We start from the raw sequence: 12,098 nt of genomic DNA, 5'->3' as shown, positions 1-12,098 counted from the left end.
AACATTTCCTATATTTCTGCATGTCCTCATCACACAGTGCCATGGGTGTATTATACAGTAAAAGAAAGCACTTACCATAATATTTAAATAAACTTAAAATAACTGCATCGCTTTTCAAGTAAGGGATCTGACACGGAAACAGAATAACACAACATTTATTTGAACAGTAAATGTTACAAACAAGTTACATATACATACGCTACAGAAAATGTTTCCAGACTAAGCACAGTGTAAGCCAGAAAACATCAGGCGCTGCTCCAGTGAGATAAGAGCAGCTTTTAGAAAATGTATCAGAGCTAGCTATGCGTATCACTGAAAATACTGCTGTAATTCTTGAAATACAACAAAAGCCTACTAGATTCAACATAGTAACAACTATATTTGATGCAAAAGTACTTCCCCTGTTATGTCAATGACATGGAATGGGAAAACAGCAAAGCGATTCAAAGATGCCTCAGAATCAGGCTTTATTACAATGACTAACATCATTACTTGGACAAATCACATTAGAGGAGTTTGGGAGGCTTGCACAAAGTCGACTCAGAAACACTACTCATGTTGATAATTGGAGTAATCATAGCTGATTAACACAGCTGACAAGATCAAAAAGGAGTATCAATTAAAAAAAAATAATTGTATACACCACCACAAACATTTATAATTATATTCTAGCCAGTAAGACAAACAGTTTCAAATTCAAATAAGTACAAGGAGAGCATCTGCAGCTGTTTTTTATTTTTGCTTTTAAACAACCTATCAGCACATCAGGTCTAATGGTATGTTTCACTGTGGATCCAATCAGTTCACACAGATTTACTGAGAGTTTGTTTTTAACAGGTTTAGCAAAGCAGAGAAATGGGCTGAAGACAGGCAGGCAGAGCTGAGACTTTTACCTTTCAAATGGAGAAGGATCTTAGAGAAGTAATTAATGAACAAGGGCTCCAGGCTTAGGCGATGTATTGTAACACTTCTGCATACCAGAGATATTAATGTGACCATCAATTACAGGGTTATACACAGATAATGATTTTCCATCATGTGGGCTGTTCTCTCGCAGGTCACAGCATACTTCATTAAAGTAATGCACCATGTGGTAATTTTTTTCTATTTCAGATTAACATGTAAGGACAAAAGAAATTACCTGCAATACTTTAATACACTTTCTTCCTTATTTCTTTACTGTGGAGGGCAGTGTTTTTGAACTAATATTTGAAATAGGTAATGTCAGCATTTAGGTTCTTCAAAATCTCTGTTAAAAAAGAAAAAGCTTTGTCTTACCATGGCTGTGAGCAGTTGCTGGGCTGAGAGATGGCTGGAGTAACTCTTTGGTTGGAGTAAAATAAGCTTCTTTCCCCTGGCGCTGGCTCATTTTTCCTGGAGTTAAAAGCTGCGATTCATCGCTGTTTGTTACCGCTGCTGAAATACAAAATGGACGCTCAATCTTGTGTGCTTGTGTGTAGATTTATATCAACTTCAATGCTTCTCATGAAACAGGGATTGAATGCTGTCTTGTGAAATACTTCTTTCTATAAAATGAAGATTTCAAACCAGAGATTTGCTTGGGAGGGGATGACAGAAAGGAGCCAGAAAGACTGGTCTAAGATATGAGTCAGAAGATGGAAACAAAGACTAGTAGATGTATGAAAGCTGCAGGCTACTACTGAATACAGACACAGCACTGAGCTGTTACTTAAGTTCTGAAATTAGGATTTCTTTACTACTTCTTATACTTGGTTTAACTAGTCACAAGAGAGTTGACCCAGGAAACAACTTGCTAGGTCAAGCTATAGTAGCATCCCAGAAAGCTAAGATGAATGAATATATACATAAACATCAAAGAAATGCACCTTATTAATAAAGATCATGTAGAGAATATATCAAGAGAAAGGTTCAAAGTGGAACAGTTTCTCTCCTTGAACCTTATCAGTTGGAAAAGCACTTGTTTGATTTCTTCTAGCTATTCATAGTTAGACAGCCATCCTGTTTATGCTGTTCCTACTTATCCTTAAGCTGCACATAACAGAACTGTAAGTTTTTTGATGGGGGAAGAATGGCTGACTCAGTAACATCTCTCCTTTGGAACTAGATGTATGGGCAAAAGGAGATAAAAAGAAAAACAGAAGATGCTTGCTAAGCAACATTCTGCCTAAAAGATTCTAACTTACAATGCTGCTCACTTTAAAGAGTTACCCAGCTTTCTTCTAAATAGTTTTAAAAGTTCAGAAGAATATGTAGTCAAAATAAGTTCAATTTTCTAGATAGAACCTGCAGGTATAGAGGCTGTCTCCTTAGCTTTGTTACTACTATTATTATAGTAGCTCAAATGTGCTTCTCGAGCAAAGCCTAAAAAAACCACGAGGCATTAAGATGAATGTAAGGATGCTAAGATATCCATCTAAGATAAACCATCTAGAGCTCTTCTCCAGATAAATTATACCATGACTGCTGCTCAAGAAAAGTCAGCAGATAGAAAAGGAAGCAAAAAGCTCATTTTCCTAGTTCAGGGTTCAAATGTGTCCCTTTTTAACATTTTACAAAGGTTTTTACACAGATTTGTTCAGTCAGTTTTTTAACTATCAAGATGCAATGATTTTTCAGATGATATTTGCTCTGCAGTAAAGTTCTACAAAAGCACGAACTAAATTCCATGATATTATCTAAGCAACATCCATAGCAAGCTTCAGATTCCCCATTTAAACTCATGCTCCTCCAAAAAATGATTTTATCCTGGAATTTCAGTAAATTCACAAAATAAAGTAGGTTTACCTCTCAGAAAAAGAGCAATGGTCATTTACTCTAGTGTCTTGCTCACTTGTGAAAGTTTACCATGAATGATGTTCCTAGTCAAACGTGTTATTTCTAATTTGCCCAAAATACCAAACTGAAGCTTTTAGTTTTAAACTTGGGTGTCCACATGTATGTGCAGTAAAATCTTGGCAAACTAATGACAGCTGTAAGTCTCAAAACCCACACTCAAATGCTGACTAATCTTCAAAGCACTCAAACTTTCTAGAGAGTACGGCTTTAGCTTCTTAATCAGGTCTTTATGGCAAGGACATTCAAAACCTGATTTTTCTAATGATCTCAAGTTACATATCATTTAATTCTTAGGTTTCATGTCATCTTTGCAACTTGAGAAATAGATTTAGTAGATAAATACTCAGCATGCACTACAATAGCATTGCCAACCATTTCTTCCACTCAATGGCCTTGAAGTGGTTATGTATTTGTAGACTTCAGCTCAGGCTTCAGAGCACTCATTCAAAAGAGAGATCTTAGTTCATCCGATCCTTTACCTGAACGGGTTTAAACTCATCTGATCTATCTCCTTGAAGCTAAGCAGAATGCTATTTCAGAAAAGAAACATCAAGTAGTAAACATCAAAGTCTCTTTGTGAATCTTTGGAGGGCACATTTGAATACCAACAGAACTGTTAGGGATGATAATTCAAACTTCATTCTATTTCTCACTACTAGCAATCAAATTGCTAATTATAGATTGTCAGTAAGATTTATGTATCAGAAGAAATACAAATTGAGGTCTTTACAGCCAATTCAGTTCATCAGATAAAGTTCTGAAAAAAAAATAACTGAAGTGGTAGATTGCCAATTCTTCTGTTCCATAATGAGCATATCATATCAAAGTGCCTACACACTTAAAAACAATACAAGGACATGAGATATAGGAAAAGGTTTATACAAATTCAGTTCTGCATTAGTTTTTACTAAGTAGCAACAGTAGCTCCACTTACAGAAAATCCAGAAGATTGTAAATTGGTAAATTAAAAGTATTATTTAGGTAGTTATTTTAGCAGTAAGATTTTAAATACTCTGTTCAGGAATTTTCTAGCACCTAGCATGGCTACTTCGTTCACTGAAAAACATATCAGAAAATAACTTCCAAATGTGGGATAAAGAGGCTTTGGGAACTCTATGCATGTACATGAGTACACTCTAGTAAATGTCTGCTTTTCAGATTAAACATTTATATAGCACAGCTGTCTCATATTTTTTTCAAAGAATCACAGAGTAGTCAAGGTTGGAAGGGATCTCTGGAGCTCATCTGTTCTATCTCCTCGCTCAAGCAGATACACTTAGAGAAAGTTGCCCGTTTTTACATTAGACTGTGAGGTTTTTTGCAATCAAAGTCTGGGAGACTGTACCTGCTATCTACAGCTCACAAGACACACAGAAGCTGTGTATGCCATTAACTATATATCGTAAATTCAGACAAGAGGCCAGCAGCAGCCTGTACATTAATCTGCAAGACAGAGTTAAAAACCTCAAATAAGTTTATTTTGTACATCTAATATCACAGGAAGTAGCAACATGTATTAATTTGAAAAACGAACAGTCGGATGCCAAAAGAACTCTTTCCATTGTCAAAAAGATAAATATTTCAATGATTAAATATCATTTTCATATTACAAATGTGCCTCATCAAAATGTGTTCTTCATAAAGGGAAAACCCCTACCTGTATGGGGTACATGGACCGCCCACAAAAACTGATTAAAATCATAGCTTCTGCACAGATTTTTTCCAAAGGACAAAGTTCATGCCTGCACCTGTCCCTCCCTCACATACACAGACTCTAAATCCCAGGCAAAATTACTCTGCCAATCATGCACATGAAGCAGTGGCACTGGTCGATCCTTGACTGCATGCTCATGAACACACAGAAGTTTTCTCTACTGAAACAGTAGAGTCAATCTTTGAGTATTACAGTTCATGCACCAGTTGATTTCTGATGACTTACTGAAATAACTTACTGAAATTAAACAAACCATACAGCACCATAAACATAAAACTGTAAAAATGAATTTATCTCTGAACCACTATTTCTTTGCCTTTATTATCCACACTAGAGTAGCTTCTGAAGGATTTTTTTTTCAAAACAGTATATTTTCCACTGTATCTCAGCTTCTGGATTTGAAGACAGAAGAAAATCAAATATTTAGCCTAGGGGCTCACTTACAAAGAAAGAGACTACCTATTATGCACATATGTCCAAAATACCATAGTAAAGGTGTGTTCACTTACTTGATGGTCCATGAGATTCTCTGTTATCACCATGATGCTGTGTGCACATACAATTGAAGAACGAAGAACAGCAAACAAAAAGATCCAGGCCAGGAAGAAGCAAGTGCACAAAAGCAGCAGCAGCGGGAAAGAAGAAGGACAATGAAAACAGAGTTAGTTCATGGCTAAAATACAACGTGCACCTCAATACCAAAGGCGAGACCTCAAGAGAATTAGCAGCTTAGAAAAGTCAAAGCAACAAAACTGACACATATACTAATAAAGCAGCCATTAGAAGCCGTCGCTGTGTATGGTTAGTGTACATGATGAGCAACTGACCACGCTGCTAATTCTGAGTGGAATCTCCCACTGCTCCTATGACTTATATATAACGTACACTAAGAAATTTCCAGCTGAAACGTTTTCAGAAGGCTAAAGCTCGAAAGAAAGTTGAAATAACGTTTATTTCGAAAACTGGACCACTTTCAGACAGGTGTTTCAGAAATAAAAAAGCTCTTAATTGATCGTTAGTGTGCAAACAAGCGCAAAAGCACTAAAGCCATATCCACGCCAATGGCTTCAGTTGGCAAACACTGACCTAGAAGCCACATTTTGTATCAAAATATACCCAAAGAACTAACTTGCATTAAAACATTATCTTTCTCCATTGAGATACATGAAATGTGGCTACTGCAGGAGAACAATCACATACTAACAGTCCGGACACCTTTCTGACATTGGAATTGGAATCACTTAAAAGTCACTACTACCCAAAGCCACAATGGGCTTAAGATCCCACTGTGCTTAGCAGTATAGAGACAAGATAAGTTCCACCCATGTCTCAAAAGGTTTACTTTTGAGACACGCACAAAAAACATAGAAGAGTGAAAGCCAGCACACCAGCATGAAATGCCATTTCCTTTCTAACACCAAAATAAATCCAAAAAAGCTGCACCTACTATACTTCAGACAAAAACCTTCTGCTCCATTTCCATGTAGAAAGGAAATCTTTGTCCTGCTTTGTAAAGCATTCAGTTTTACTTCTCTGTTATCAGGACTAATTAACAGCAAATTTGAAAGAAGTAAAAATCTTTGCAAGCAGGAGACTCATCACTCCTCATCTTAAAACACAGATTTTTATTCCTCACAGCTGCAAAGGGGCATTAAATCATCACTGCAACATGCAGTGACAAGCAAACCTAAAATACTGCAACAAGAATTCTGAAACTGCAGGACAAATCATTAGAAAGATGAGGGAACACTTCTTTCATAATGTTGCACTTCAGGGAAGTAGATGTGATTGAACGAGAGAAGCTGAAATAAAGTGTGCTTGCTAAACAGCCTTCTGCCCCTTGTCAGACACTTTAGGTCAGACGGAAGCACTCCTAAAGGAACCCATGAACTTACCAGACAAGTTTAAGTACCAGCATATGAAATGCATACAAGAACTCAACAGTTTTCAAGGTACAGCTTTTTAGCAATGTACAGCAGACTAGGAGAAAACTTCTGTTTGGACTGTAACTGTGCTACCCTACGCTGTTTACAGATTGAAGAGAATTACTGACAAGAGAGCAAGGAAAGAGCCTGCAGTAACAGATCCAGCAGCTGATGGAAGGACTTGAAAAGCCAATGCTCAGTGCTGGTTTGCTTTATTTCACACTGCAAGTCAGAAAGCAAGAGAATAGAACTGGAAAAATAAATTACTAACAGGCACACAGATCAGAAGTTTCTGATGCACGGTTGCTAACAGCACATACTTACATGTTGAAGAAACACAGAGAAAAAGCACAGCAGAGGGTTCTGCCTCACTGCCTGCTTCTCAAGCAGTTTGCCCAAGATACAACATGACACCACAGAGCAGGGCAACCGGTCACCCGAGACGACGCAGGGACTTTTGCGTAAATATTTTAGCAATGCCTGGTTAATCCTATGCACCGGTACAAACAGCTCCCATGCCAGGGACTGAAACACAAGCCTGGCTAACTCTGATCTTCCCCAATAAACATTCTGTTTACACATCAAACCACGTTCCTTGCTGGTCAGCGTCCCCTTCGCTAGAAAAAACTGGGCCTGTGCATTTACCTAAAACCAAATGAATATTCTGAACACGATGTGAGACATTAAAATACTGAAATGAGACTATCTCAGTCAAGAAGACCTCTATTTTTTCCAATAGCCTATTGGAACCTCAATGATTTGTAATTCCTTTCCCTGCAGATCAGCAATTCAAACCCTTCAGGAAACAAAAAATGATCATTTTACTACCTTGGTGACTGCTTTGAAAAGAATGCACCCTCAGGGCATTCCCGTTCCTCATCTCCCATGATTTTTATTTTAAATACAAAGAATTAAGAGAAATCAATATGCACTTATTTCCAGAGACACAGCCCACTGTATTTTCACATTTACTTAATTGACGACACGCTTCAGTTACACAGTAAACCTTCTGACAAGGGAGGTTCCCCACATTAAATGACTTCGTTTCTGCTGGGGCATATTCAATTAAAAATGTTTCTACCAAACCATACAAAGCTCAGCACTCCTCCCAGTAACATTTCAGCTATTCAATACCAGGGAATGAAGAACAGTGACACTGACCATCTCATGCAATAGCAGCAAGAATACTTTCATACAAAAGCTGCTCTGTGCTTCAAAAAAGCATTATTATTAGACATTCATTTCTCTGGGATAAAGCTTATAATAACTGCCACTAAGCCTAAAATTACATCTGCCAACTTGTCCTATAAAGTGAAATCCTTCTCCTGCTGAAGATTAGCCAAAAGCAAAAGTGAATGTCACGCTAGCGTGTCCCAATCTAACACTATAAGAGATCAATTTGTTAAAAATCTTTACTAGACTTACAATCTAAACCTACAACTAAATTCTTAATAGAGTTTGAACAAGTATTTTAAAGCCAAATTAGAATTTTTAGCCTGCTGAAGAGAGACATTTTCAGGAAGCTGTCTTTATTACATATAAATCACTAATATCAGTCATGTTTCAACTAAATTCAGGACCACTAACCCAGCCTGCAGAGCTGATCAGTAAAAAGGACCAATAAATTAAAACTTGGGGGGGGGGGGGGGGGGGGGGGAGGAAAGTTACTTTGCCATCTGCTAATGCATTTAAATAAAAGTACATATTCCTGATTTCAGATATAGCCTGTTGGTTTCCAATGCAGCAAACAGTTTTGCTTCAAATCATGCACTTCCTATTGAAATGCTCTAGAATAAAAATTTACCACTGATTTGAAGTACTTACTGATCGAAGTCAGGCTTAACGCTTAATGAAAGTGTGATATAAGATGATCACTTTTATCCCAGTTTGTGCTGGATCTGCCCAACTTCAGGTTTCTGTGTAGTAAAATGTACACAGCCTCGCTTCAGGACACCTTTTTAAAAAAACATGCTTTTGTGAAGGCCTGTCATAAAAACAGAAGTAGGAAATTTCTATTACCTTCAACATTACAGTGAGTTTTTTTTAGATTAAGGAGCACAGCAATTGAACTGATGGTTTTGGTTTTTTTTTAATAAAATATCCTATTAGAGAGTTGGTAGATAATACTTGAAGTGCATTGTGCGTGTCTGCTGTATTTATGTGCATAGAATGTACACATATTTGTCCTGCACAATTCAGGGAAATTTTAACTACAGGAAAAAAAAAAACACAACTTTTTAAGTGCATTGTAATACAATCTCAAAATGATTTCTCAAAAGTATTTTATTACTGCCTTTATCTTATCAAATGAATAACTTCATGTGGTAGTTGAACCATCACAAAAAAAAAGTTTGTTTCTAATTGTTAAAACCTCATATTCACCTCAATTTAGAGAATCCAATTTTGCCCTTTGGAGGCAGCACTTTGTATCAGATAACAACTTTGGAAGGAAAAAGTCATTTCCTACTTCAGTTATTAGAGTGCTTTCACAGAACGTAGCTTGTGGAAAAAAATAAGTTCTTAAATAATTCTGACAGCCTGATGATGACTAAGTGTCACAGCACCCTCTGTGCTTTTCCTGTTTTTAACTTGTGCTTAGAAAGAGAGCTGGGACATTCACTGCTTCAGAAAATTTATAATCTGCACAGATTACCAACTTTTGTACCTGAAATGAGCCTGAAAATACATAATTACCTGTATTCCTTTCTTTTCTGCCCCTTATCCCACTGAGAAATATTTTTTTTTTTGTCCATAGTAAGTAACTGATAAAGTGTTAACAAGTGAGACTGACAGGCATATTTTTCTTTTGGGATTCAGATGCATGAAGTATCAAATCCAAGAACCAGACATTTCTTGACATCCAGCCCTCCTGCCATTAGAGTCTACCAAATTATGGTTGATAGGACATAATGCACCAAGTGCATTTACCAGAAAAGTATTGACTCAACAGAAACAATTCAAGCTGTTTGACCCTTCTCCTAGGAAAAACATCTTTGTTTTCATTTGAATACATGAAGCCACATTTAAGTTACTCACTGAATTTTTGTCAAGTTCCCCATCAGCCAGAACAGTCTCCATGCTGAAAGAGCGTGTTGTGTCTCTCCTTCAGCTACAGTTCTTCCATCCTGCCACACAATGTCCTGGAGAGAAAACAAAACAAAACAAAAAGTAATGCCCAGTGTCTGAAATCCATTAAAAATCTCTCACATTCTCTCTTAAAAGAACAAAGAGTCTTCTACTGTATGCCCTCTGTATTATGGTTCCTTGTAAAATGCACACACTACCTGTAAAACTCAGCCTTTCAAGAGTGAAAGGAGAGGTCAACTTCTGAAAAAATGGCCAAAACAAAAGCTATTCCACATACACTCAAAAAGGCAAGTCTTGACATTTGGTCACACTTGCAAAAATATAAGGAAAAAAAAAAAAAAAAAAAAAAAAAAAAAGGAAAGCTAGATAGAGGGAAATCCTTCATTTTTCCCTTGTATTTTCCCTTCACTCCAGACATCAGCAGCAGCACACCACTCCTGCCCTGCAGACACAAGCACATATAAGCAGTTTGAATATATAGGAGCTGTTCTGGAATAGCAGAGACAAAGAGCTTCTCAGATTAACTTTGGAAACAGCCACGTTTGACTTCATGGAACCACAACAGAGAAATTAAATTATTCAAGCCAGCCAGCCCCTCTGTGGCACGCCTGGGCATTCAGCTCATGGTCACTGCCCTGGAATCTGCCAAACAATGCCTCATTCTCTTGATATTTCCTATTTACTTCTCTGATAGAGAACAAAAGCTATAAAAAAAAAAAAACAACAACCTCAGTACTACATCACATTTAAAGTCAACAGTGAGACAAGAAAAGGGTTTGGAAACAGAACTCAGTGGGAAGGCTTAATCATGTGCTTAGTGGGTTCAAAGAGGGAAGCAGATGAAGATGGGATGAGCGCAGAGATGCCCACCTCCACCCACGGCTCTGCCCCTCTTTCCATGGCCTCAGAGAAGAGACAGAAGCAGAAGTGAGGGCTGCAAGCCAGCCCATACAGAATAGAGGAAGGCAACAGCCCACAGGAGAACAACCAGCTGTCCAAGCAGCCTCAAAGCACATTCACACTGCCTGCCCTCTTGCCAGAGCAAGCACTCAGCAGAGTATTAGCCCAAGGATACTTTCTTCCTCCTTTCTAAGAAGGGCTGGGCAGGAAGAAGCTGAGTCAGAAGCCAGATGCTGAACATTTGGGCAAGAAGAAGAGCATGAAGACGGTGGAATATTTTTTAAGCTACAGTATTAGCGTACTGTGCTTGGGGTACACATGAAGCTGTAGCTTTAGCTCAAGCAAGAGCAGAAAGAGTAACTGAGCAGAAAGGAAGGTGCTCCCACAGCCTTCTGAGAGCTGGAGGCTGCAGGAGAACAGGGAGAGAGATGGGAAAAGAGGAGTGGGAGAGCACATCAACCTGGCTGTGCAGCTCCAAGCCTGCCTTGGGAAATACACACTCGTGGAAGAAAATTGCGCTAGAAAGAACAAGCATTTGTTCAACTGTTCCATTATTACCATAGTTTTTGTTCTTGTATTACATAAAGCACATTAGAATTAGAACTCCCTTAGGCAGAGCAAATAGAATTAACACACTATAGCAAATTGAAATACTAAATTACCATAACATATGCCACTGAAACACAAAAGAAAGTGATAACTTTTTTAAACAAAGTCACAGTCTGCCATTGTGCTTAAGAAATTGCAAAGGTTATTGTTCTCCATGACTCAGCTCAAGAACCAAGGAAGACCTTATTCATGGACCTCAGCAAGTACTGAGATGACACGTAACTGGGAAGTGTGCGCCTGTATGTTCACATTTAAATTAAAAACACGATCCATTGGAAGGGAAATTATTATAAGGGATTAATCGCCATTACTGAGGTGAAAGATAACGTTACCATGGGCAGAACTTATCCCCACAGCTTTACTTCCAGGAGCAGCAGGCGCAGCGGTGCTGCCTCCCCAGGGGCAGCCGGGGTGCAGGCCACTGAGGCACAACCGCTTCACACTCCTGCAAGCCGCTCCTTTTCATCTCTTCACCCCACACCCATTTGGGGCTCTATTATTAGCAGGCTATTCAACAGCACCAGGATGGCTACACACACATTCAATTTACGGAAACGCTAAGCACTCTCAAACAGGATGAAAAAGGAGTGACACTACAAACAGATGTACACACTGATACCTAAAGCAGTTAGTCAGCTGTCTGAGTTGCACGAACTCGCTGCCACGCAGTTATCCAAATAAACAGATCTTTCCTGACACTAGAACATTCACCCTAAAGCTGTTTTAAACAGATCTCTATTTTTACCAGATGTCTTTGACTTATGATTTTTATTGGTAACACTCCTGATGCATTCTGGTTCTGTCTGCCCACAAAACTGCAGCCCCTTCTTCATCTTCTCTCCTTTCAGTCCCAAAGGTGGTACCCATGACACCCACCCTCATATCCACTTCCTGGCATTTGCTGCCTTTTGTGGTGGCCAGGCAGCAGACAATCCAGCACAGCCCAGTGTACCACAGAGGAGTTACCGGGAGGGAAGGCTTTGCCTGCCCACGTTGGAACAGTTGCAAGAATAGAGCAGGTGCAGAACTGCTAGAGGACTGCATTC

At 38.5% G+C, this 12,098-nt stretch overlaps 1 protein-coding gene across 1 annotated transcript in view; it reads right to left on the bottom strand.

The window, feature by feature from the left end:
- Nucleotides 1–9,534, bottom strand: part of OSBPL8 (oxysterol binding protein like 8) — a gene marked incomplete at both ends in the record, with an annotated part of 49,545 nt that extends 40,011 nt beyond the window's left edge. The window contains 3 exons of the mRNA XM_079536236.1: nt 1,279–1,416; nt 5,041–5,077; nt 9,493–9,534. Of these exons, the coding sequence (XP_079392362.1) occupies nt 1,279–1,416; nt 5,041–5,077; nt 9,493–9,534 (217 nt within the window). The remainder of the gene's footprint in view (nt 1–1,278; nt 1,417–5,040; nt 5,078–9,492) is intronic.
- Nucleotides 9,535–12,098: the final 2,564 nt, after the last annotated feature.

The sequence above is a fragment of the Tetrao urogallus genome (genome assembly GCF_951394365.1).
Source record: "Tetrao urogallus genome assembly, chromosome: 1".
Taxonomy (NCBI): Eukaryota; Metazoa; Chordata; class Aves; order Galliformes; family Phasianidae; genus Tetrao; species Tetrao urogallus.
This window is presented reverse-complemented; position numbering and strand designations above follow the sequence as displayed.